The sequence below is a fragment of the Psilocybe cubensis genome, chromosome 5 (assembly GCF_017499595.1).
Source record: "Psilocybe cubensis strain MGC-MH-2018 chromosome 5, whole genome shotgun sequence".
NCBI lineage: Eukaryota > Fungi > Basidiomycota > Agaricomycetes > Agaricales > Agrocybaceae > Psilocybe > Psilocybe cubensis.
In genome coordinates this window covers 2,875,596-2,899,031 of record NC_063003.1, presented here as the reverse complement: position 1 = coordinate 2,899,031, position 23,436 = coordinate 2,875,596, and the positions used below count along the sequence as shown (strand labels likewise).

General features: G+C 44.9%; 10 protein-coding genes across 10 annotated transcripts; 6 read left to right on the top strand and 4 right to left on the bottom strand.

Annotated features, from left to right (window-relative positions):
• Nucleotides 1–259: 259 nt before the first annotated feature.
• Nucleotides 260–1,031, top strand: JR316_0006371 (uncharacterized protein; the record flags this gene model as incomplete). Its single annotated transcript, XM_047892117.1, has 2 exons — nt 260–363; nt 419–1,031. The coding sequence occupies 2 exons, from the start codon at nt 260–262 to the stop codon at nt 1,029–1,031; spliced, it is 717 nt and encodes a 238-aa protein (XP_047749466.1).
• Nucleotides 1,032–1,194: 163 nt separating this feature from the next.
• JR316_0006370 (Formamidase) lies at nt 1,195–3,785 on the bottom strand (the record flags this gene model as incomplete). Its single annotated transcript, XM_047892116.1, has 25 exons — nt 1,195–1,272; nt 1,333–1,386; nt 1,441–1,490; nt 1,550–1,564; nt 1,620–1,629; nt 1,686–1,737; nt 1,791–1,821; nt 1,873–1,903; nt 1,951–1,983; nt 2,039–2,143; nt 2,198–2,203; nt 2,271–2,349; nt 2,412–2,428; nt 2,493–2,773; nt 2,833–2,880; nt 2,932–2,968; nt 3,017–3,051; nt 3,102–3,212; nt 3,271–3,303; nt 3,354–3,375; nt 3,430–3,469; nt 3,528–3,547; nt 3,599–3,617; nt 3,669–3,682; nt 3,741–3,785. The coding sequence occupies 25 exons, from the start codon at nt 3,783–3,785 to the stop codon at nt 1,195–1,197; spliced, it is 1,266 nt and encodes a 421-aa protein (XP_047749465.1).
• A 978-nt stretch (nt 3,786–4,763) lies between these two features.
• On the bottom strand, nt 4,764–6,808 carry JR316_0006369 (RNA polymerase II-associated protein 3; the record flags this gene model as incomplete). The annotated part of the gene is made up of 5 exons (XM_047892115.1): nt 4,764–5,260; nt 5,314–5,432; nt 5,483–5,610; nt 5,664–6,311; nt 6,365–6,808. The coding sequence occupies 5 exons, from the start codon at nt 6,806–6,808 to the stop codon at nt 4,764–4,766; spliced, it is 1,836 nt and encodes a 611-aa protein (XP_047749464.1).
• Nucleotides 6,809–8,431: 1,623 nt separating this feature from the next.
• Nucleotides 8,432–10,239, top strand: JR316_0006368 (uncharacterized protein; the record flags this gene model as incomplete). The annotated part of the gene is made up of 11 exons (XM_047892114.1): nt 8,432–8,505; nt 8,558–8,598; nt 8,655–8,875; nt 8,941–9,018; nt 9,079–9,239; nt 9,295–9,326; nt 9,390–9,605; nt 9,656–9,670; nt 9,722–9,879; nt 9,935–9,990; nt 10,050–10,239. The coding sequence occupies 11 exons, from the start codon at nt 8,432–8,434 to the stop codon at nt 10,237–10,239; spliced, it is 1,242 nt and encodes a 413-aa protein (XP_047749463.1).
• A 980-nt stretch (nt 10,240–11,219) lies between these two features.
• On the bottom strand, nt 11,220–12,328 carry JR316_0006367 (Transmembrane protein 53; the record flags this gene model as incomplete). The annotated part of the gene is made up of 5 exons (XM_047892113.1): nt 11,220–11,761; nt 11,812–11,941; nt 11,998–12,119; nt 12,169–12,191; nt 12,243–12,328. The coding sequence occupies 5 exons, from the start codon at nt 12,326–12,328 to the stop codon at nt 11,220–11,222; spliced, it is 903 nt and encodes a 300-aa protein (XP_047749462.1).
• Nucleotides 12,329–12,557: 229 nt separating this feature from the next.
• Nucleotides 12,558–14,085, top strand: JR316_0006366 (Protein phosphatase methylesterase 1; the record flags this gene model as incomplete). The annotated part of the gene is made up of 8 exons (XM_047892112.1): nt 12,558–12,725; nt 12,808–13,060; nt 13,115–13,233; nt 13,291–13,406; nt 13,485–13,541; nt 13,592–13,725; nt 13,776–13,936; nt 13,993–14,085. The coding sequence occupies 8 exons, from the start codon at nt 12,558–12,560 to the stop codon at nt 14,083–14,085; spliced, it is 1,101 nt and encodes a 366-aa protein (XP_047749461.1).
• A 707-nt stretch (nt 14,086–14,792) lies between these two features.
• Nucleotides 14,793–15,781, bottom strand: JR316_0006365 (uncharacterized protein; the record flags this gene model as incomplete). The annotated part of the gene is made up of 8 exons (XM_047892111.1): nt 14,793–14,944; nt 15,005–15,136; nt 15,193–15,225; nt 15,284–15,343; nt 15,400–15,529; nt 15,585–15,604; nt 15,658–15,667; nt 15,719–15,781. The coding sequence occupies 8 exons, from the start codon at nt 15,779–15,781 to the stop codon at nt 14,793–14,795; spliced, it is 600 nt and encodes a 199-aa protein (XP_047749460.1).
• Nucleotides 15,782–17,933: 2,152 nt separating this feature from the next.
• On the top strand, nt 17,934–19,119 carry JR316_0006364 (putative transporter; the record flags this gene model as incomplete). Its single annotated transcript, XM_047892110.1, has 8 exons — nt 17,934–18,118; nt 18,172–18,209; nt 18,261–18,360; nt 18,411–18,567; nt 18,619–18,709; nt 18,766–18,910; nt 18,965–19,037; nt 19,063–19,119. The coding sequence occupies 8 exons, from the start codon at nt 17,934–17,936 to the stop codon at nt 19,117–19,119; spliced, it is 846 nt and encodes a 281-aa protein (XP_047749459.1).
• Nucleotides 19,120–19,787: 668 nt separating this feature from the next.
• JR316_0006363 (uncharacterized protein) lies at nt 19,788–20,334 on the top strand (the record flags this gene model as incomplete). Its single annotated transcript, XM_047892109.1, has 2 exons — nt 19,788–19,821; nt 20,159–20,334. 2 exons carry the CDS (start codon nt 19,788–19,790, stop codon nt 20,332–20,334), a joined length of 210 nt encoding a protein of 69 aa, XP_047749458.1.
• A 2,266-nt stretch (nt 20,335–22,600) lies between these two features.
• Nucleotides 22,601–22,906, top strand: JR316_0006362 (uncharacterized protein; the record flags this gene model as incomplete). The annotated part of the gene is made up of 2 exons (XM_047892108.1): nt 22,601–22,815; nt 22,879–22,906. The coding sequence occupies 2 exons, from the start codon at nt 22,601–22,603 to the stop codon at nt 22,904–22,906; spliced, it is 243 nt and encodes an 80-aa protein (XP_047749457.1).
• Nucleotides 22,907–23,436: the final 530 nt, after the last annotated feature.

Here is a 23,436-nt window from a genome sequence, read left to right as displayed (position 1 = left end):
TCACTTCCGCTAATAGACGACGTTTTTTGACGGCTGATACCCATGTCAGATCTTCTCCCGAAAGTCTGACGGCCAAACCTGTGCCCTGGACGCATAGAAAAGACGCTCCTCGAAAAACGTTGTCTTCAGCCGGCCTCACCACCACCTTCTAAGAGATTTGTGTTGATCACATAACTCATCTAAGCTTACAGCTTTTTCTAATCAATCTCTATCCCTTACACTACCCACTACTACTCACAACAAACACTCGTTCAATCAAATGGCTCGCATCGCAACTACTGCTCTCCTGCTTTCCGTTGTCGTTGCCCCTGCCGTTTATGGCTCTTCTTTCTCCAGCGATAATGATCGTGCGGTACTTGCACGGTACGTTCTGTTTTTACACTAATTTTCTTCCGATGCTTATTTAATCCCTACATAGACGACAAGCTTCCGACGAGCTTGTTTCCCGGCGACTCCACATCCATTTGCCCAAAGTTCACTTGCCTCACATCAAGCTGCCCCACATCAGCGGCAAACAATTTCTTAATGGACTGAAGAAATTTGGCCCCAAAATCGGCAAGACTGTATTCAAGATCGCTAAACTGGCTCTTCGTGAAGACATCGAAGAGACGCACCTTGTTGCACGGGACATCGATGGTGCAGAGGCTCTGTACGAGCTACTAGCCCGATCCCCCAGGATATCCTTGAAAAATATGATGAAGTCCGTCAAGAAGATGAAGAAATACGTCAAGACAGGGGCAAATCTAGCACACTCAGTCGGCTTGCTACGTCGCGGTATGGGCGATGATTGGGAGGCCGAGATCGTCGAGCGGGCGTTAGATGAACTGGATGTTCTTGATGCCCGAGACCTTTACGCTCACTTGACACTCTTGGAGCGAGCCATCGTGGCAGTCGATAACGAAAAGCGGGAATGGAATATGGGCGAGAGGGGTTGGGCCAGAGAAGATCAAGAGGTACACGCTCGCGATGATACATCGGACACCCACTTTGCACGCCACTACAGCGATTATGGTCTAGAAGATCTTGATTGATAAATACCTGTAGTTATGGGCGAACGGCTTTGATATCTAAGACGAGTTCAAGATTGTCTTGTCACAGCTTGTTCAAATACATATATTTCATTCACAATACAGTTACAGAACTTCAGAAATTGACATCAATAAAGACAGTGGTACTCAGGTGGAATTGACCTGTTCACACAAGCCCGTCGCTCCTTATTGCGCACTGGCCAAAGTCCTTCTTCGCAAATCCGTCTGGGTTTGGTAATATGTCCTGTTGTACGACGCATCAAAGGATATTCTAATCAACGAACTCATTCGAAAAAACGCTTACATGCTCAAATATTCCGGTGGGAATTCCCAAGGTAACACATGCATTAGGAGAGTCCTTCATGCGAACAGTTAAAACAATATTATCACAATGAGAGAGATCGATACGTACGACAATCGCTCCAACATGGCTTTCAACCGGTGCAGCGGACAGAAGAAGGTCTGAAGAACCCCAATGTTAAGATAGGGGTCAGCTAAACTACTGGTGGTGATCTACTCACAAGATTGTTCACGAGCTGTAGTTATTTTCAAGTCAATAACGGCTCTGCAGAAGTGACCAACAGTACGTACTATATCCAATCTAATAGATTCTCTGTTAAATCATGGGCTTTGTAAATAGAGGAAAGATATACCCACCTTCATAAGGTAAGCGATTGCGTTTAGAGCAGCCTGTTTGTATGCAACGGAGCTACACGGACATTGGTTAAGCTACATTCAGTACAGTTAGAATCAAAAACATACGCGTCCATGTTATATTGCTTTCCGTCACCATCTACGGTTCAAATAAGCAGCTGTCTTGAACGACTATTTGGCGATTACTTACGGATGTCGACTCCCAGTCCCTCAAACACCAGCTGATTACTCGTCAGAGAAAGTCAAAATATGATTGATAAGGCCGTACCTTCTGTGAATACATAGGGTCTACAGGAGAGGGCTACAATATATTTATTAAGGTTAATGTGTGGAAACATGACTTTAGGAGACCTCACCAGGAAAATTGGTTGCTTGAGAGCAAATTTCTCAACGCCACCCTTGATAATGCTGGTGCTGAAGGTAATTATCCCGGCCATTTCAATAGCTCCGCAGAAGGACATCTAATTCCAATTTTAAATCTCGAAATTTCTGCTCATGACTGTATGTTTAATTACCTCTCCCTAATAGAGAAGACCGTCAGGCATCGACGTCTAGGTAAACCAGAAGTTTGAAATAAATTTCACTCACATCGCCTTGTGAGAAATGAAGATCTCCGACAGAGAGGTTAGCCCCCTTGACAAATACGGGGAAGTAGCAACGTGACCCCCTTCAAACATGCAAGAGGATCAGGCACAAACGTAGTAAGTTTTACAACGTTTAAAAACATACCGGGAAAGGTTCTTGATCTAAAGATAGATTAAACATCACCAACTTCGTACCAGCTGATATTGGACCACAGATGGTACTCACATCGCAGTTCCCACCATGTTCTCGTCCTGGGATAGTCCTAGCACCTTCTTTATAGATTTTCTCTCTGACGCTGTCTTCAAGCTCTTGGCCGACATAGGCACCCTTTGGCTCAGGAGGCAATGCCACAGCAGGAACAGCATTTGGGTGAGCATCGATGAGTTCTTGCTCACGCTTGTTCCACGTCGCAAGTAATTCTGGGGAGGGTGCGGTTCCAATAAGACCTGGGTGGGTGACCCCTGCAAAACGAACACCGGGTATGTGTCGGGAGGTTGCATATATACCTAGAAGCATGTTTGATGTTCCATCATGTTCACGTATCAATCACATACTGGGAACTCACCCTTCAAATCCCAAATTGCTTTTGCTGCTCTGCTCTTAAATTCACGAGCTGTCCCAGGACCCGTCAGATTGAATAATTCAGTAAGGAAGTACGGCGTACCGAAAAGACCTCCGCCATTCTCAAGTTCAAAGATACCCTGAAAAACAAATCAATACGAAATTCAAATGTACAAGTAAAAACGCACAGTATAGCCCCATGGCATCTTCTCGAACGGCTGGACTGAAGAGAAGTAAGGTATATTGATCTGAAAAGTGTGAGGGCGTACACACCATCTAAGATGTCCACGACTAGGCAATCTCCTGGCTCGGCTCCCTCCACAGCGATTGGGCCGGAAAGGTTGTGGACTTTGGAGAGATCAACGTCTCGTACATCGTCGCTGGCTTAAATGTACACGAGCAGTTAGGAATTTGGAAGCTGATAACATAAGCCAATTCTTACTGTCGTTGTTTCCGATTTGTGCGCCGGTCCAGTCTTTTCCAAAAATTGAACGATTTTTAAGATACACCTTATGCACGGCTTACCAACGCATTCAATCTTGAAGGTCTAAAAGTAGAGGAGATTAAGGTGAGCGCTATTATAAGGTGGCAAAATGCCCACCTCTCCCGGTTTTACAGTAGCAAAAGCTGGAATATCAGGGCTAAAACGAGCAGTTAGTAGCTGCTATTTCTTAGCAATATTCACAGTGAAAGACTTACTGCCAGCGATTATGAATTCCCTGGATATAGTGGAGATTAGCAAAAAGTTAATCATAAAACGAGTTCATGACCTTCTGTTGATCAGCAGGCCTATATGGCGTTCAGTGCTTTACTAAAAGATGTAGAAATTCTCGAACTCACAGAAAAGGATCAACCTATTCCAAACCCACAGTTTAGATTTATACTAAAAGTTACATTAGAGCGGCTGCTCACCGAGATCAAAGTAGGATAAGGGACAGAGTTCGCAGCGGTAGCCATGGGGTGATATTCAGAGGTGATATAGAGTCGGTGGCTAGGTGAAACCTCTTATATATTCCGTAGATAAGAATGCCATGGCTTCGACTGTCTTTTCCATAGCTCCCAACATGGGGAAGACGTATTGTGCTTAATATACTAATTGCGCGATAAGCACATTGCAACTTCGAACTTGGAAGATGATTGGCTGTGTTGTGGACAAAAAGATGATTAGATCAAGGGTCTCAGAGCACGGGAACATCTCCGTGAGAAATACCTTACAATAAACACATATGTTCTCAAAGTCGATAGAGTTTCCGTGCGCTCAATTATTTTGGTGAGAACTGATGAGAACAAGGCCCTACAGAGGATCCAATTCAAAGTTCAGCATGTCATCTTGAAGCGATAATTGAAAAGTAATGGGGACGGACGCGAAATGGTTACCTATGTAGCCTTAGGTCCGCAATGACAAGATATCATGGAGCGAGTGAAGCTGATAATGAAATTGGTATCTGATCAAAAGGCCGATTTCGGAAAGTCGGCAGTGTGCTTCCATTGAAAGTCCGTTTCGAAGTCAGATACTTAGGTAATCGCCCCTGTCTTTTGGCGCCTTGGAAGAGAATTCTTCTACCACATTGCTGCCACAACTAGTAATAGTATGTAGCAAATTTGAGTGCGTACAACAAGCTTTGGTTATTTGGGGAAATACCTCGCCGCAGGATGTTGCTACCAAGAAGGGCCTACAAATGAGGTCAAGTTCAGGTAGTGCAATTTGAATATACATAGCAGGTTCACGAAAAGAGCGTGGTTCTGCATGAAAGGTACAAATACAATTATATGAGCCGCGGCCTGAAATAAAAGCCGTGTGCATATCGAATAAAAACCAGGCAAAGTCCAGGGCAGTGAGCACAAAGAAATCACAGAGAGGAAAATAAATAGGAAGAAAAGTAAAATACAAAGACGAGAGGCCAGAGCATCCGTCCGTTCGAAGAGGGAAAATCATCAGTCAACACGCTTCACCAGGTATCTGTCCCAGCTCGGGTATGTGACGCATTCCGCTCTCATTCGATCCATTTCTTTCGTTTTCCAGGATCGCGTAGTGCCAGCCTTTTCTTTGCCTGGTCGGCTGGTTTGGGGTCGATTGAGGTCTGCAGCAATGCTCGTCCCCATTTTCCGAAGTTTTCCGGTGCCAGTCCCGTTTTCAGTCTGTCCCGACAACAGTGTGATTTTGAGCTTTCGGTCATCCGCCTTCGTCCTGGGAAAAGGCGGTTGTTTCGTGGATTTTGGTTCTGGAACACCCAGTCGCCGTAGATCCTCAGTTATCTTTGCTTTTGGAAAGGAAGAGGGCTGCTTGGAAGAGGATGGATTCGAGTCGTCCATGGAGGGAGGATGAGAATTTGAGGTACCCTGGTCACCTTCACCTAATGGGAAAAGGAGGGCTTTCAATTCACGAGCAGCGTCCTCATTAGTGGGTTGCAATCTCAAGGCCGAGCGCAAATCTAAAAATCGCCGAATAAAGACATCACTCAGAAAAGAAAGTCGAGCAAAATACCTGGGATGGCCTCCTCGGATCGCCCAAGCATGATCCTGGCCTTCGCACGTCGGTACAGACCTTTGACGCTTCGATGTTGTTGCAAAGCCTTGGTACAAGCGTTTTCTGCCTCCATCCAGCTTCGACGACATGAGAATGAAGCGCGTTTATTGGAATACACATTACATACTTGTTCAATTTAAGGTATGCAGCCGCCAGGTTAAGCTGGTAATGAGGCAATTCTGACTCTATTCCGTGTGCTGTCTCATAACATTTAACAGCCTCTTCATAATCGCCTTTGCGATATGCAGCATTTCCCTGTATCGATATACGGTCATGATTGTAAAGACTAAGAAAGGCAAGCGACGTACTTTCTCTTTCTCCTTCTCTGCACGAAGATATCGCCATTCCATCATCTCACCGATAGTCATTTCCGCATCGACTCCTCCAGCGCATTCTTCCGGATCGAGACCTCCAAAATCCAAGTCAATCTCCCAGATATCTTCTTCTTCCTCGGTCTCCCATCCATAAATGCCACTTCCTCGTCCATCCCATTCTCTTTGCTTTCCAAGCCTCACACCGCTCTCTTCCTCGTCCTCTCTCACCGTGCGTTCGCAAACTTCCCCAAGATGATCTGTCGAGCAACCACAATCGCACCATTTGGTGGTCAACTTCTCGCGCAAAATGTTCCCGTATCCACGAACGTCAAACTCGCGAGCTACACGCCATAATGTCTGGGAAAGCTTCTCGTACCCATATTGTATTTTGGGTTTCCAATCTCCTTCCCATTCGGTATTACCGGGCGCAAGTTTGTTGACCCAGCCAAATTTAAGTTCACAGGCGTCTTCCAGAGCGCTCTGTCCCTCTTGGAGAGAGCCTAGATGCGGTGGTTTTGTAAATGTACTGGGTGGCATGGCTTCAAGGGCGTCAAGGTGTGCCTTCAAGGCAGGGTAATAGGGAAGCAGACGAAGGGAATGTAGTCCTAATTTGCTGCAGACGGAAACATTGTTGGAAAGGGCCTGAAGACTGGTTTATTCGGAAATAACGGAGGACAGCAGCATTGGAGACGTACGAAATGGCGCAAAGCCGTATATGACCACAAGACGCTTTTAGTCGCTACCCTTTCCCCTGCTTGACGCATGTCCATACTTATCGCTGCCCGGAAAAAGTCCTTGATGTCTTCTGAATCATGATTGAAGGCCAACCACCCAGGTCCGCCGAGGGTGACACATCGCATCACAAGAGTCGGGAGATGGACCAGAGCAATACTGTAAAGGCGCGTCGAAAAAAGCCGAGCAATATCCTGTTCGTATCTAATGAGAAGGATGCGTGCAATGGCTCGTTCAAGTTGAGAAACCGCCGACATCGCTTGCGTGATGGCACGGTCGGTATGAGGGTTTGGCGTGCGGGAATGGTGGGTATCCTTGATAATATGATGGCCATTCGGACTGTTTTTCTCCTTCTTCAATAGACCAGACGCAGACCGTTTCTTAACATGCGAATATTTGGCTGGCATCGTAGTGGTATTGGAATGTGCAGAGTTTCAGGATCCGGCCTTGTTCTGTAGGTATATGCGCGTTTGGTGATCGAAATGTGCCCTTGTATATCGGTTGGGCACCGAACAAGGTCCTGTGGTTGTGTAATCGGGGGTATTGGGCCAGCAATGTCCTGAAGTTGTGTATAAAGGTCAAACAGAAAAAGAGAGAACTGTATTTGGCCCCATTATAACGCAAAAAAAGAAATGATGCATTGGAACTCACTGCAGCGTGGCAGTGACAACCTATGTCCTACAGCTATGCCTGTCACCCAGATCCGTTTTCAGGTTGATTTGGCGTTTATTGTCCGTTTAACTGCGTACTATGAAGACATGGTATGTCAGTGCCGTAGGCCTCGCTGGAGGAAAATTGGCTACATTATGTCGATGGAGAGGTTTCAGGCACAGCTTCCGAAAACTTGGGCACGTATATGACGAGTCGGACGGTCTACGAGGTATCTTGTACCATCCAACGAAGATATACGACACGGGTTCGTCGTTCGATGAAACCGTGCTTCGGAGAAATACGTGTTGGTCGCTGTCGCGGATGGTGAGAAGAATGTTGGCCGTGTTTGTACACTGAGACCGGGTGGGCCTCTCTTTGTCCCATGTCCCAAACTATCATCTGATTATAAAATCATCGTCTCCGTCGCCCTTGAACTAATTCAAGCCTCTTGCGGTCCTACTTAACCGTCTGAACGCAATTTCTAGACATTCACAGCGGTGAAAACGTTATTTATGGGCTAGACTCAAAGCAAAGCGTGGATCACCGTTCTAATGCCGTTCTGGAGAACGAATGGGAGAGATTTTCTTCGAACTGGCTTGAGGAGGATCGCCCCTCAGAAGTGTGCATCTCTTCAACCTTTGTGGGAGCAGTACTGCTTCTCTTCTCCCGGATTTTCCTAGGCAATGATTTTCATAACACAAAATGCCCCTTTTTTTAAACATTTCTGACCAAACCACTGACGGGCTCATCCTTGAACTTGGTTGCAAGGTGTTTGCAGTTATCTTGATTCTCGATCCATACTTTCTTTAACTTCTTCCCTGACAAATGGAAAGTACTTTTACTGGTGAGTGGATCTGTTCAAATATTTGATCTTTTTTGAAAGCTCACACAATCCCTTTAGTAACGAATTTAATCAACATTCCTAGCTGTGTAAATGGACTGCTGTATATTCTCTTTCTTGACAGCAACGGTTTGGTGTTTTGTTGCGTGTTGAAGTCGCAAAATATGTCGAGTTGAATTCTTGATGCATCATCATTGTTCGGGCCCTCCATCCCCAAAATTATTAGGATGCTTTCCAGATCAAAGCAACCTTCCTTCCCCACAACTTACTTACGGCCACCCATAAATTCAATTCACGGTTCGATTCAAAAATAGCACGCCAAGATCACACTAATGCTCTTACGGACTTCGAAGCACGGAGGCGAAACCTAAAAAATGGCTCAATGGTGGAGGTATAAATTGGTTGGGTTCGAGGTTTACCGAGGTTGTCATTTTCTAACAACAGCTACTATCCTTTAGTTTCTACAGAGCCAGATTGCACTATAAGTGTCGACTCATCCACTCATTTTTAGACCATTCTTTCGCATTTTTTCACAAAGATGGTCTCCCCTGCAATTCGCGCTCTCTCAGCGTTTGCCGTTCTCGCTGTACTGGTCAACGCGCAAGAACCGACGTACGTGGCACCTCTATATGTTTATATCCCTCCTGACAGAATATATCTTCAGCTTCAAAGGACAGCTTCTCATTGAACCAGCTTTGACCAGTGGTACGTCTTTCATGGCAAAGGGTTCAAACTACAGGCACTCAACACCTTTCACTCAGCAAAATGCATCACAGCGGCCTCAAACACAGACGGTGCTGCCGTTACTATTCAAACCTGCACCGGTTCTCCTTCCCAGCAGTGGACATTCTCAGGGGGCACCGTCAGAGTCTTCGACAACAAATGCTTGGACGTTACAAATGGGACGACGGTGGACGGCACGAAGATGCAAATCTGGACATGCACCTCCAACAACGCCAACCAGCAGTTTGTTTACACCACGGTATGTATGTTTTGTTGTGCACATTGAGTTGTTCTGTGTTCATTACTTACCCCTGACTCCTGAAGTGGGACAACAGCTTGGCGTGGGCCAACAAGGGCAAATGCATTGATCTTCCTGGAGGCAGCACAGCAGATGGCACTCGCGTATGCTAGACCTATAACGCTAAGGACCAAGTTGACTACTAATGATTTGGAGCATTATAGATTCAGCTATGGTCCTGTTCCTACGGGAACATTAACCAGAACTGGAAAGTCGGATACCTCGCCTCGAATTTACCCACAACTTCTCAGGAGAAACAATCCGGCGTAAACAACTGCGGAACAGGCTCAAGTCCGTCCTCCAGTTGTCAAACGATTTGGATAAAGTGCGCCTTCATTCAATCATATCAGGCCTTCATTATACTAACTTACGTCCGTTAGCTCCGCCAGCGATTTCTGTCTATGGGCACCACGTACGTCCCTTGCGTTCCTTAGGCCTGCTGACCTCGAAGGCTCATAGTGATTGGATTCTATAGCATCCCTTGGTGCTATCGGGGACACTGAGCGTGATGAAGTTGCATGGTGCACTAAGTCTGGTCGCGGCGCGCGAACTATTCCTGACGGCACATTGCAAGGCGTCCATTTCGTCCAGACCCCTGAGTACGTACAAGTCACAGGGGTGGGCGATTTCACCAAGATGAACATCCCTCGGGGAGATGCTGGTGGTGAACTGGATAACAGAGGAGCTGATGGTGCGTTATCTGATTCTAGCGATATGTCTACGTCTCATTTTTGGTTATAGGCCGAGGAAATCCAAGTATGTTTATCCAAAAATCTGGGGAGCTATGATCCTAACGATCTCGGTTAGTCGGTGGTCTGGTCTACGGCAATACCTTTGGCACTGGCCTTCAGTACCATGAGTGGACCAGTTTTATCTCTGACAGCGAATTCTGTTTCCGTGCTTGCGTTGGTCCTCGTGCGACTGTCCTGTGCAACCACATTTACGACGTCATGGGATGTTCCTGGGTACGTAACATATCCATTTTGCCCTTTGTTACATGCTGACCCAGAGTTAAAAAAGAACATGCCAGCTAACTATGATTCACATGTGTACGAGGACTGTGATGGCGATTCAGAGTAAGCCTCGAAAATCTTGATCTCACGATCATATGGTTAAGCCTTTGCATTTTCTCCAGTCTCCCTATGGGCGTTTATGGGACAAGCACATGGCACCAGGGAACCAGCCCCACACCCACTGCTCACCCGGCTGCGTCATCGTCGAATTGCAAGCCCCTTCCTACCGTTACAGTCTCTCCATTGATGAGACGCGACAACACACGCGACAAGCGTCGCCTTCCTGTCTTCCCCCACCGGCGCCCTACCTAACCTATAATGATCGGATACACAAATCATCTTTGGACTTTGAGGCATCTCTCGGACACTAGTTTCTTTCCTACTCTATGTTTTCTGCAATCCTTTCCTTTCGCAGACCTCCGTAATATTTGAATGCATGGCTCTTACCATCTTTGAAATATGCAGCTATACCTGACTCCCTGCACCATCGTGACCTAAAGTATTCACGTGGCCAAGATCCTGCAAGATAGAAGTGCAGGGAAACCTGTGTTCCAGAACCCACCGAAAACGCAGTGCGCACGCGACGCCAAGTTCCTCGAGGCGCCACATAGCTTATCGTATAGTATGGGACATTCTTGGTGGCTCAGTCATGGCGTCAACGCCTGGATAAATTCTATGGGCTCATGTGCTAATTGTATAGGGTACTTTGTTGAGCGTATGGACGCGATATGTAGCTAGTAGACTTGGGCAAAGGGCATTCAGAAAGTTTTCAATCCGATAACTTTTATCTGGATGTTCATCGTAACAACTAGGCACGTTCTTTAACATTATGCTTAACACGCGCTGTTATACTACCGCTAGTGCCCACTTTGCATCATAGCTCCCCCGCCTTATTTGTGAGTTAGTTACATTAATTAACGGGTTTAGGCTGACGCGAATGTTATATTTAATGCACGCTGGTTTGGGTTGGTCTTTAATTGATCAGCTGCAGTATCCTGTGATCCCCCAGGATTCAACCTCTGGATACGCTTTACTGAACCAGCTCTATCTAAAATGTATATTAGGTTGTTGTCTACCCATGTCTAAGTAAGCTTATTCCCATTTACGAGTAGATCCCAGTATGGTAAATCTCTCCAGATCTTACAGGCGCCACAGTCAAAAACCAGGAACTCGGAACTCTGGAGAGACACACCCGGGACTTTGGCTGGAAGTTGGGATGAAATGCAGGGTAAGAATTATTTTTATACTCGAGCGAGCGTCAACCCGCGACGATGACACACCTTTGATTGCGTCTAAGGGTGATCAGCGGTCTGTGATCTTGATTCCGCTGCAGAATCCCACAGTCTTTGTATTGCGGCCCAGTACCGTTCTGGGTGCATCTTTGCATGCGCGACGTGGGGGGAGTTGTCGAACCTCTCGAGCGTGACCGTGAAGCCCGACTGCTTACCCCTTTGTGCGTGCGCCTCGATCTCACGGTACGGGATGAGCTTGTCCGCCGTCGAGTACAGGTAGAGGCGCGGCGTACTTTTGTCAAACCATGGCAGGACTCGTTGCTCGTTAAGTCGTGCTTTCATCTTGTCGAGCACCGTTTCGGAAGATGATCGGAAGATTTTGCGCTGGAGCGAGACGTAAAAGTAGAGAAAGCGTATGAGGAACTTGATGATACCTCTCACGAGGGGGTTAGAGACCGAACTTGAGAATGCTAGGATGGTCCCTTCAGCACCCCCGTCTCCAGGACATGAATCCAGGACAAGGGCTGATACAGGCAAACTGGACGATGGAATACCACGAGATGAAATGATCTCTCCGAGAGTGGTAAGTTGTGATGCGCCACCTGGACAATGACAATAAGCAATCGAAAGTATGTTGAAGAAAAGATAGCACCATTGGAAAATGCATGAACAAGGATACTTGGTGAAGGATCCATCGACAGTGCACTCTTTGCCGTTTTTGACACAGGAACAAGGCCTCCCAGAGCTTCGAGAGCTTCCACGGCCGGCTCAAGATATCTTTTCTACAGTAGGAGGAATGAGAGAAGATGTGGGTAATCAATTAAAGTCTGGAACATACTCTCGAAGCTTGTGAGCTCCAGAAGAACGAAGGTTCAGACCTGACTATTATTTGTGTGGCTCCCGGATAAAGTTCATTATATGTATTTGAGTACTTGGCTAGATGCGTCAATCGGCCACCCACTGTTCTTTGTATAAGCGCCGAGGTGTACAAGATTCTGAGAATACCCACTCCAGGAGAACAGCAGAATAATCCTGTAGCTCATTTATCGACTAGAAGCACGAGAAAGGTAAACAAATGCTTACTTTGGTTCATTCGCTATTGCAGTTTTGGCAGGGTTGAGCAAGTATATTCCTTTGCTCAATGCATGCAATTTATTACTAGAAGTCATTCAGTAAAGTTCGTGGCCAAAGCTCCTGATTAACGTTCAAGATAGAAGAGGGGCGAATTGAGGCGAATTTGACTTTGGTCGGCTTCTGAATGAATTGATAGCCGATCAATACTACATATTTATTATAAATGAAAGCTTTAGGTAAATAAGTAGATTTCAATACATACCATCCTTGTTGCAAACCAATACCAGTGACCACAACCCATTGTATACCTCTATATTTTCTCGTATGTCTGATCTATATCGGTCTGCGATAAGCGCCCGAGCTTCAAAGCTTCCACAATCTCCACCGCTCCAACACTCCGCAAACACAAAGCATGTAGGAGAGGAGTGTAAAGAGGATGATGATATTATAGGCGATCTACCAGGTAGTGGTCTAGGACCTCCAGCTATGCAAGTCGTATTATAACCGTATCAATATTTCCGACATTTATTTGAGATCTGAAAGGCCTGCGAGCAAACACCGCTCTCGAGTGAAGCGCGTACCAAACCCTGATTTTGCTCCTATATCTGCATCGGGATTCTTCCAGGAGGCTTTGCAGGTCGATATACCTGACAGAAAGCTTGATTGTCGCTTGTACTACACTCCTCCCAAATTTAAAGATGGCACAGTCATGGTTTGCCATCACGGGGCCGGGTATTCTGGACTGAGCTTTGCGTGTTTCGCGAAAGAGGTCACTGAAATGACAAAAGGGGAATGTGGAATTCTTTCTCTCGACGCTCGACGACACGGTATTCGCGCATGAATGATCTGCAATGCTACACGTGTCTGATGATGTGATACAGGAAAAACGACCTCAACGAACGAGGACGGTGGCGATCTATCCATTGAGGTCTTGGTGGCCGATTTCTGTGCCATCATGCAAACTGTATTCAAATTGCCGGAGTTTGCCCCCACGCTACTAGTACGTCCATCCTATAATTTTGTATAGCTTTTTCCTTCATAAATATGAAAATTATAGCTTATTGGCCATAGTATGGGTGGTTCAGTGGTTGTTAGAAGCTGCCCTAAGCTTCTGGATGCAAAGTATCGAATTGCTGGAGTTGCGGTATTGGACGTCGTCGAAGGCACGAAAATGTGAAATGTCTTACATCTCATTTGACTGATGCAAGATGCGGCAGGTTCCGCGATTGAAGCCCTTCCGCACATGAATAGCCTCCTCAATGCTCGGCCAGATGGATTTGATAGCATGGAGGAAGCAATTGAATGGCAGTATGTAACTTTTCTATGCTTGTCCGCTTAGATCTGAAAATCCTATTCAGCGTCTCAACGAACACAATTCTCAACGTATTATCGGCTCGGGTATCCATTCCGTCTATCATCCAGTTCAAAGAAGGAGCAATACCCCCATATCAGTGGCGCACTACTTTACGATCAACGGCTCCCTATTGGCTGAGTGAATTACATATCACATTACTCCGAAGTTATCTCCTGATAGGCTTCCAGGTTGGTTCAAAGGACTGTCAACTAATTTCCTATCGACTCGTGCAGCTCGGTTACTTGTTCTAGCGGGTACAGATCGTCTTGACAAGGAATTGATGATCGGCCAAATGCAAGGTAAATTCCAGCAGACTGTGGTCCCAGGAGTTGGTCATATGCTACATGAGGTATTTACCGTTTTCCTTGGCAAATCAAAGTGCGGCCATTTAATGATTTTATGCAGGATGATCCAACACGAATCGCAGAGATACTGGTGGAGTTCTGGAAAAGAAACGAAAGGGTACTGGTCGGGGTGAAGAAAGTTGGAGAACTCTGACGTCACAAATGGTAATCTGAGCATATCAAGATACATAATATTCAATTGTTAATATACACGCTTTGTTGTCTTGGTGCGAATCCCTGCCGATTATAGGTTGGCCGAGACTCCTGGCGGACGTGTTCTTGGGAATTTAGAACACGCTGGCCATGTTCGTGGATGTTTAATACTATCCGACATGCTAAAATCGCGTGAAGCATCCGCGACAACCTGCGGCCAAGTTATTCAGGGTCCGCCATCACGAATAATGCGTACTCAAGACTTACAATGAAAAAAGAAGGATGAGAGCGGTCTACAAATTATTCAGCGTGTTGTTGTCATGGAGGAATAAGTAGATCATCGTACGGGAAACGATAGTGTGACAATGATATTCATCGCCGACAGTGCTGTGAATTAAGTGGTCTTGCATCAATCACCTTGAATTTTTTATAACGATGGCATCTATAGGCTTACCGAACAAATACAGATAATAAAGTACTCCTATCGTAAATAGCTTGATCATTCAACGTCGCGATTTATGATAAGAACATCGCCTACCATCTCTGTAAACGATGATCATAAGTCTTGGAGTACCTCCCGCGCGGACTGAAGTAGAAGATACTTGAGTATTCCCGGATTCAATCACAGAAAATAGAAAGTGCACCAACAAGCTTTAAAGGCAGGTACAGCCATTAAGCCGAACATGACTGCATAGTAGAGATCAGCGTTTAAAATATTTTGCGGTAACTTGGGAGTTGTAACATGATGACGAGCTGCGCACCTGCGTCGTAGAAGAGAAGAAGTACCCAGGATATAAATATAATCGGGTCTGTATATGTTGCGTAGCAGCCAACATATGGCGTCAGAGGGTTAGGTTTGACTGAAGAAAGCCAGAATTTCAGCCTTGCCACGTAAGAGAAGAAGTACATCGTTTACTCACATTCTAAGCTTTGCAAGAACAAAGCCGTTGTGGCAAACCCAGCTGCCCAAACAACGACATAAAATATTGGAAGTGCAAACATCAGAAAACGGTTTTTCTGCCAGACTGCCCAAGTCCTGATGGTCATGATAACTAGCGTGTTCCGATCTGAGCATCGCTCAAGGATGAGAAAACAGCATGCCACACACCTTCTCCAACGCCTAGGCCGAAAACGAACATCCCTAAATACCGTTGTAGAGAAGTCATGATACCATACGTCAAAAAATATGCAAGACGTACAAGCGTTGAGCTTGAAGGCGAATGAGCAATCGTCGTACCAATCCCCCGGGATTGATAACTCTAATGGATTGTATTGATAGGTACGTTTTTCTGTGCGAATTTCGGGTGGAACTCACGGTACATAACAATACCTCCTTCAAGGACTGCGGAATACCTCGTTAAAATATACATGAACTTCGTCATGGTCCATTTCTTCTTCCAGATTGTGTTTACCTCCTTTTCAAAGCAATCGAAGCAATCGTAGAACTTGAGGTAAATATATATCAAAATTTCCAAGCCAATGATTAGACATTTAACTCACCAAAATTGCTATGCATCCCGCTACCCAGCAAGTCAATGTGATTCTCCCAAGCACCCGACATTCTAGAACTCACCATTAATGTACTGTAATGAGTAAAAGTTAGCGATGCTACGCATAAACCAAAAAAGACTTACAGAAACGATCCGAGTTGAGTTTATCGTGAATACTAAATCATCAACATTGGAGTAGTCCAACATCGCGGACAAAAGGAACCTGGGAACAAACCATAGTTTTGTAATTTGCTAGGCGCGTATTATATACCCCTAACATGTACCTTTCTGCTCACGACCTCATGGACGCAAAGGCCATTCTTTATCAAGATATCATGTCAGCATTCCCTGGGTCGTATAGGAACAAGCGCCGCTAGTTTGGGACGATCTGGGACGATACGTAGACAACATTCAACGGAAAACCAAGATTTATTCTCAGGCCCATTGCCTCGATTACCCGACATTTACTATAGGGGTCACGCGCCTAACTACATGGATGATCACCAGCTATCCAACTTGGAACATTCCAAGAGAATGTTCGGTACTTATAACATGTGATTACATTCACCACGTGTTACCTGATGTGCTCTCTGTATCCTTTTGTATCCCGCCAGTATCCCGCCGCTCCGTTGACGACGGAGTAGTGAACCCGACCAACGGAGGTCAAAGGTACGTACACCTTTCATTATGAATTAGTTGCGTTGCTGCTGGTTCTGTCTTGGTGCTTTTATCGGAATCTCCGAGTCGTTATAAGTCATGAGAAGTGAAATGTCAGGAATCACTAGGAAAAACAATTTAAGACGGATCACAGCAGAAAAAAGAGCGAAGAATCATTGAGAGACAGGGTGGTACCATGGTTCATTATACAAGCGCTGAATACTTTCCAAATCAGTTCAATGGAATATCCACTCTATGTAGAATTGTTGCATAGAATCAGTTAAGTTAGGCGCTCGTAGTTTGATGGCGATGGTCTAATTTTAATTTTTATCCAATTGACGTGATCAACTGTCAGCGTTTCTCACACTCCGGGATTGAGGAGGTATCAATTTGGAGCGAGTGGATATGATGAAGCTTGTGTATTTGACCATCAAGGTTTACAGATACACTGGTCAGGGACCAAAATCCATACCTTCAAGACTTGAAATTGATGAATAAATTGGCTTAAATTCCAGAGTCACGCTGAAACTGGATAAAGTTCTGGCCTGACTATACTAGTGTAGGAAGGATGGCTATTTAAGAATCCACAGGGCGGCTGATTTGATTTAATGGCTCTGTACTGATTGCAGAGTCATTGAGGAACAACTCCATACATTTAAGCTTCAAATCCGGTTGAAATGGACACCAGTAGTAAGTATCGCTTAAGAGCTTCCCGAGGAGTCCAGATGGTGATGAATAACGATCACTCACAGAAGGGTCTACATAAGATATGATAATGTTATTACAGACAAAAAGGAAGTACTTTTACCTATCGCTGTGGAGGGACGAAATTTCCCATGCTCATTTAGGAGATGATGACGCCGGAACTGAAAATTGGGGATTAACGCCACGAGACGCCAGCAGATAGTTGAAACGGCTCGGCCGTGCCTGTGGATCAACACCAATTAACACGATGAAAGCCGTTAGTCAAAAGAGCAACTAACTTGATGGTTCATAAAGTAACCGATGTATGCCTGAGATCAACGCTCTAATGATGCTTCTAAATTTCTACTCGCCTAAAGGACCTTCTACTTTCTGTTCCATGTATGGAGTCTCCTCCTCCAAAAGCTTGATTATAATCTTTGTAGTATCCTCAGGCTAGCCCTCCATAGATTCAAAGTATAATGAAGTCTTGCAAAGACCAACGGAGCAAATCGTACACATTATAATCAATCACTGCTAGAACCATTTATAGTCCAGACCTCCATCGGCCCATGGCCACTCCAGTGCCATCGCCAACGAGTCGATGAATGGTTGGCTTCCTCGGGCTTAGTGGAGTTACGCAACCCCACGCTTTAACTGCCAAAAGGAAGCTACCACGCCAAAATAACTGTGGAATAACCTTCGACTGTTCGTTTGTGGCGCCCTAGACGATGTAATACATCATCGGATCGTTATCATCTCGGTCGTCCTCTCTTGGAGCACCTATATCTATCTCTTAGGAGAACCTCTTAGGGGCTTCAGAACTCCAATCATAGGCGATTAAGATACCCTTTGGGAAGTTCTTTTTCCGCGATGCTCTGCGCTGTATGGCCCATTTGCTGTATCTCCCGACCACTACCTGGCCTTTCTTTTTTATCCTTCTTGGATATACCCGCAGCGTCATCGCTATAAAGGTTTGCTGCGGTATAGCGCTTAGATGCTCCTCAGGATATCTCCTCAGATGAAGCATAACGTTGCAGAGAAGGATCCGTCCTATTCTTTGGACGCGATCGTGGACGAAATTCCTCTGGACAATTTCAATAAGGGTGCACAAGACGAAGCCCTTGGAATCTTGTCTCTTGATAGTACAAAGCGTCATTATAGTGCTCAAGAAGATGCTCGCCTCCTCCGCAAGATAGATCGGCAGTAAGTCATTTCTCCTTATATTCGCCTAGGTCTCTGTCTAAACCATCATCAAGCATTATGCCAATTATCTTCTTTATTTACTTTTTACAATGTAAGTCATTCATGGACTTATATCCTTTCTCTAATTCACGTATTGCCTCAGTGGTCGATAAACAAATTCTCTCATTTTCCTCCGTTTTTGGACTTTCCAGAGATGCAGATCTTGTTGGGGACGATTATTCTCTGTTGGGATCTATCGTATAGTATGCCTCCGTTTCCTCTTTGGTCTAAATACTCTAATTGCATGTTGAAGTATCGCCCAGCTCGTTATGCAGCCGCTTTCCTCCTATCTTCTCGTCAAATTCAGACTATCAATATATGTCCCGCTGATCGTGACTTGTTGGGGAGCGACTCTGTTGTGTATGACCGCTGCTAAAAATTTCGTTGGCCTCCTTATCGCTCGATTCTTTGTGGGTTTTGTGCGATCATCTAATACACAACAAATTGACTTTTGATTGTAGCTTGGAGCATTTGAAGCTTCTGTCCAAGCTTCTTTCATTCTTGTCATCCAATTCTGGTATCGCAGAAAGGAACAGGGATTTCGTTTGGCTGGTCAGTAGTTCAAGTTCTCATTTGGTACCTAGATCTGAGCTTTTGAACCTACTAAGCAATGTACTCGAACCTGGGATGGGTGAACGTATTCGGGAGTCTCATCATGTTTGGCATTGCTCATATTAAAACCGGCGTTTTATTCACATACCAAATCGTCTTTCTTCTACTCGGAGCAATTACCTTCATAGTAGGGTTAATTTCGTGCGTTCAAAGTTTCTTTATTCATTGATTTAGGACTTATTTGAATTCCCCAAGGTTTCGCGTGTTCCCAGATAACCCCGTAAAAAGCGACTTTCTCAGTGCCGAGGAAAAGGTCATGGCCGTTGAGGTAAGCGCCCAGAGGTTATTTACAGTACCCCAAAGGCGCTAAAAGTAAAGGCAGCGCATTCGGGCAAACCAGCAAGGTTTAGAGACGAAAAACTTCAAAATGAGCCAAGCTTTCGAGATGTTCTTGGATTTCAAGAGCTGGAGTTGGATGCTCCTTATGTTTATGTATGCACTTCCTAACAGCGGAATTGCTACGTTTGGTCCCCTGATTATCAGGAGCTTCGGATTTAACGGGTAATACAGCCGGCCCCTTTCCTTGAGTTATACAACTTATTTTTGTCATCAGATACGACGTTATGCTTTTAATGGTTCCCTTTGGGATCCTTCAAGTTACGTTTATTTTTTTGGGCTTCGTATGTTTCTTCGTTTCCACTCTCTTCTTGAGAACACTCACCCGCCGTGAAGTGGGCAAACCAACGATTTCGTTCGAAATTTCCTATTATGCTTTTCGGTCTGACACCTCCGATCGTTTCTGCCAGTAGGTTTCTGTTATATCCAAGGAACCTTAAATTGATTAAAACCCTTGCTTGGCAAGCAATTCTACTTTCCACTGGAAGGACTCATCGGGATCAGCCATTACTATTATTTGCATACTATCTATTTTCTACTCTAACGCTGGTTTCTCCAACGATAGTCAACTGGCATACCTCAAATGTAGCTGGGCACACAAAACGAACAACGGTAAGCAGCCTTGACCTAGATCACATTACATATCTCACTGTTGTTCCTTTCAATGCAGTCCATCGGATTCATGGTGGCGGGCACATATGCAGGGGGCATGGTCGGTTCATTCTATCTCTCATTCCTGGGCCAAACTCTGATTGATTAGGTAAATATATAGGTAGGACCTCTTCTTTTCTCCCCAGCGGATAAGCCATACTATCGAAAAGGTCCATTACTCCAATAAACATGAATATACTGATTTGCCGACCTTTGATGCGAAGGGATTACATCAATGCTCGCCTGTTTTGTCGCGGCATTTATTTTGGTGATATGTACGGTATTTTATCTTCGGCACCTCAACGGCGTCAATCGCGCTCGGCGTATTAAAAAGGGCAAAGGTTTGAACATATCATTTTTCTGTAACACTGAATGGCTTTTTGGTGCTGATGGAATATACAGCTGCAGAAATAGTCGACTATTCCATGATGTCGACGGCAGAAGTCGAAGCTATACAAAATAGTTCCGGAGAAAAGGGCGGAGAAGCGTCTGCCCTTGGCGCCCGCGCTTTCGATGACCTGACTGACCTGGAGAATGAAGAGTTTATAGTGAGTAATGGGCTGATATTTCATTTGTAGATGGGAACTCATATCAATGGATAGTATGTGTATTAATCCGCACTCTTCCCTTCAGCCTGTATTTCTTGTCGAAATTCGGAGGAGTATAGTTCAGAATTCAATTAAGAGATACATTTCTTGTGCAAACCATCACACAAAATAAGCTTCAACTTCAAGAAAGCATTTAAATATCAGGCGGAGCTGAAATGGACTTTTAAATTCGTTGCAACAATTTCGTCGGACTTTGAACTTAAATTTAAATAATGATTTGTCAATTGTCAGAAAACGGCAGTCACGCGTCTGTGGGCGCGCGTTCAAGAGAAAATTGTTCTTTACCGTGCATTTCTACCTCGTCTTCGTCCAAAGAGAAGCTGGATCAAAAGTAATTCATCGGATAAAGCCTATATGGGATGGAGAATGCAAAGGTGAGTAAAACGATTTGGGGGTGAAACCCAATAGTTGATTGGGATAGACGACTGCCAAACTCTTGAAAGGCCTAGAGAACGAGGAGACACTGAGACCTTCTCATTTCATTTTTTTTGACTCAGTCAGGCCTCAAACTGTACTTCCATACTTTTAATATACGGATACGAAAGCAGAGGGAAGAGGCGAAGCAGGCTCAAAGCGATCGTTGATGTGAAACGGACAAGAGACTCTGACCATCTTCGTGCATGCGGAGGCAACGCTCGGGATACTTCTGAACGTGCAAGGGAGGCGCCTTTGCCACTGTTGTCTTTCATTTCTCGCCTGAATCCGGTCGATAGGCCTCTGTGTCGAACAACTAAGATCTTACCAGTTCTTCACTCTTTGCCAGCTCATCGATTCGAATTGGAAGGCACCTATCAGCTTCTGAGGTTTCACTAGCGATTTTTATGTGGATACGCGGACAGAAGCCTATCGATGTCCGTCCTTCAGGTTTGCTTGTGCTTCTATCGTATTTGATTGCGATATTCAGGGACATACGATTCAGTTCAATTTCTAACTATAAACACCATGATTCGGACTACATCCGCATTCTGGAAGGCTTCGCATTTGATGCATAAATAAACTCAAGCGCATTTCAGAAGTCTTAAGGAGTTTACTCATGCCACCTCACAAAAAGTCGAAGAGAAGAACCCTTCACAGCGTCTGGATGGCAGGATTGCAAGATGAACGGCAAAGATAAACCCGGAAATTCGATTAAATCCGCAGGGAATGGGAATTCTAGGAAAGATGAAGCCTTCCACGTCCTTCCTATGAATAACACGAATGGTCATTCTATCAGTTCTCAGGAAGACTTTCGTGTCTTACGCAAGATTGACTATCGGTAAGATTTCATTGGTCTTCAGGCACCGCAAAATGTTGACCATAAAGAACTTTGTTTCCAATATTCTGCCAGTCTTATTCACAATCTATTTTCTACTCCATATGCTTCTGGTTTATGTTCTAGCAATCGTGACCTTCTGGGGAATTACGTTGCTTTGCACGTCTGCTGCACCTAATTTTACAGGTCTGCTTATCAGCCAATTTTCTTGAGCTCTCAATTCTTGCCTAGGTGGATGAAGCGTACCCTGACGCCTCACCAGTTGGGAGTGCTTGAGGCCTCTTTCCAGACCTCTTTCACGCACATTATTTAATTTTGGCATCGCAGACAGGAGCAAGGAATTCGCATTGCAGGTGAGATATATCGCCTTGTCGTGGGTGCGATTTGTCTCATGCAGGTGCTTGAGCAAGTTTGGTACTCTGGTCACGGATGGGCCAATATTTCTGGAACTTGAAGTATCATAACTTTTGGACTTGTCCATATTCTTTCGTCCACTTTATTCACTTACCAGATCGTTTTCTCCTTCTGGGATCAACGACGTTTTTTTGTGGGACTATTCTCATACGTTATACAGCCGCTGCGGATGGGTATAACTCGTATGCGGTCTCTGCTTACTCACGGGCTTCCCATCGTTTACAGATTTTTGGTCCTTCCGGACAATCCTGTCCGTAGTAACTTTCTCTCTGCTGACAAGATTGAAGGTTATTGCTGTTGAGGTACGGACATCAATGTGGCTAGTTCAAAATTACCGCCATGCTAAAGCTTACACATCATTAGCGGCTTCGTGTAAATCAACAAGGCCTAGAAACCAAAGCATTCAAAGGAAAACATGTAACCGAAATGTTTTCAGATGTAAAAGGCTGGTGCTTGGATGTTACTTGCGTTCACAATAGCTGTTCCTGCTTGTGGTGTTGGAGCCTTCGGTCGCCTCATTATCAAAGGTGTTGGGTTCGATGGATAATTTTGTTACCGTTTAACAGTTGTATGCAGACATTCATTGGGAGGTATGACGGTATGCTACTTATGATACTATTTGGTGCACTGCAGGTCATTTTTATACTTGGTGGACATGTTTGTGTTGGATTCCATCAGTCCGCCTTCACAATAAAACTAATGGAGCTTACAGTGGATAAATTACCGCTTTTTCGGGGAGTCAGCCCTAATCATATCGGCTTTGGTGTTGCCAATTACCTCGGCAAGTACGTTGCTTACTATTCAGACTTTCTATTCCGACATTGACACTGACACGTTTCTTTCTCAAGCCATCCTTCTTCGAACCAGTCATTCTGATCATGACCAACCCGTGGTACTGTTTTCGTATTATGCATTTTCTTCCTTGGTACTTTCGTATCCAATGGTCATTAATTGCAATACTTCAAATGTAGCTGGCCACACAAAGAGGTGTTCTGTAAGAAACAACTTAATAAATTATACTTGATATGCTAAATTTAAACCGTTTTGGTAAGTCTATCGTATTCATGGAAGCTGGATCTTATTCTCGAGCTATAGTAAGCCGTATCTTTTTGTACCCACCAACGCGGAGAATTGGACACGATTCTAGGTAGGGCCACTCCTCCTTTCTCCTGAAGACAAGCCATACTATCGTAAAGGTCATATCAGATCCGAATCATATCCCCATATGATCTAAATCACTTGACATTGTATCGATGCTCGTTTGCTTTTGTGCCAGCAATGCTATCGTGATATTGTGATATATCTACGACACCCGAATGGCATCAACAGGAAAAGACGCGCGCGTTTGGACAGTCAGCCTTTGTCATAGCGCTCAATTGACACCTAATCTACCTCATTTCTTCGCA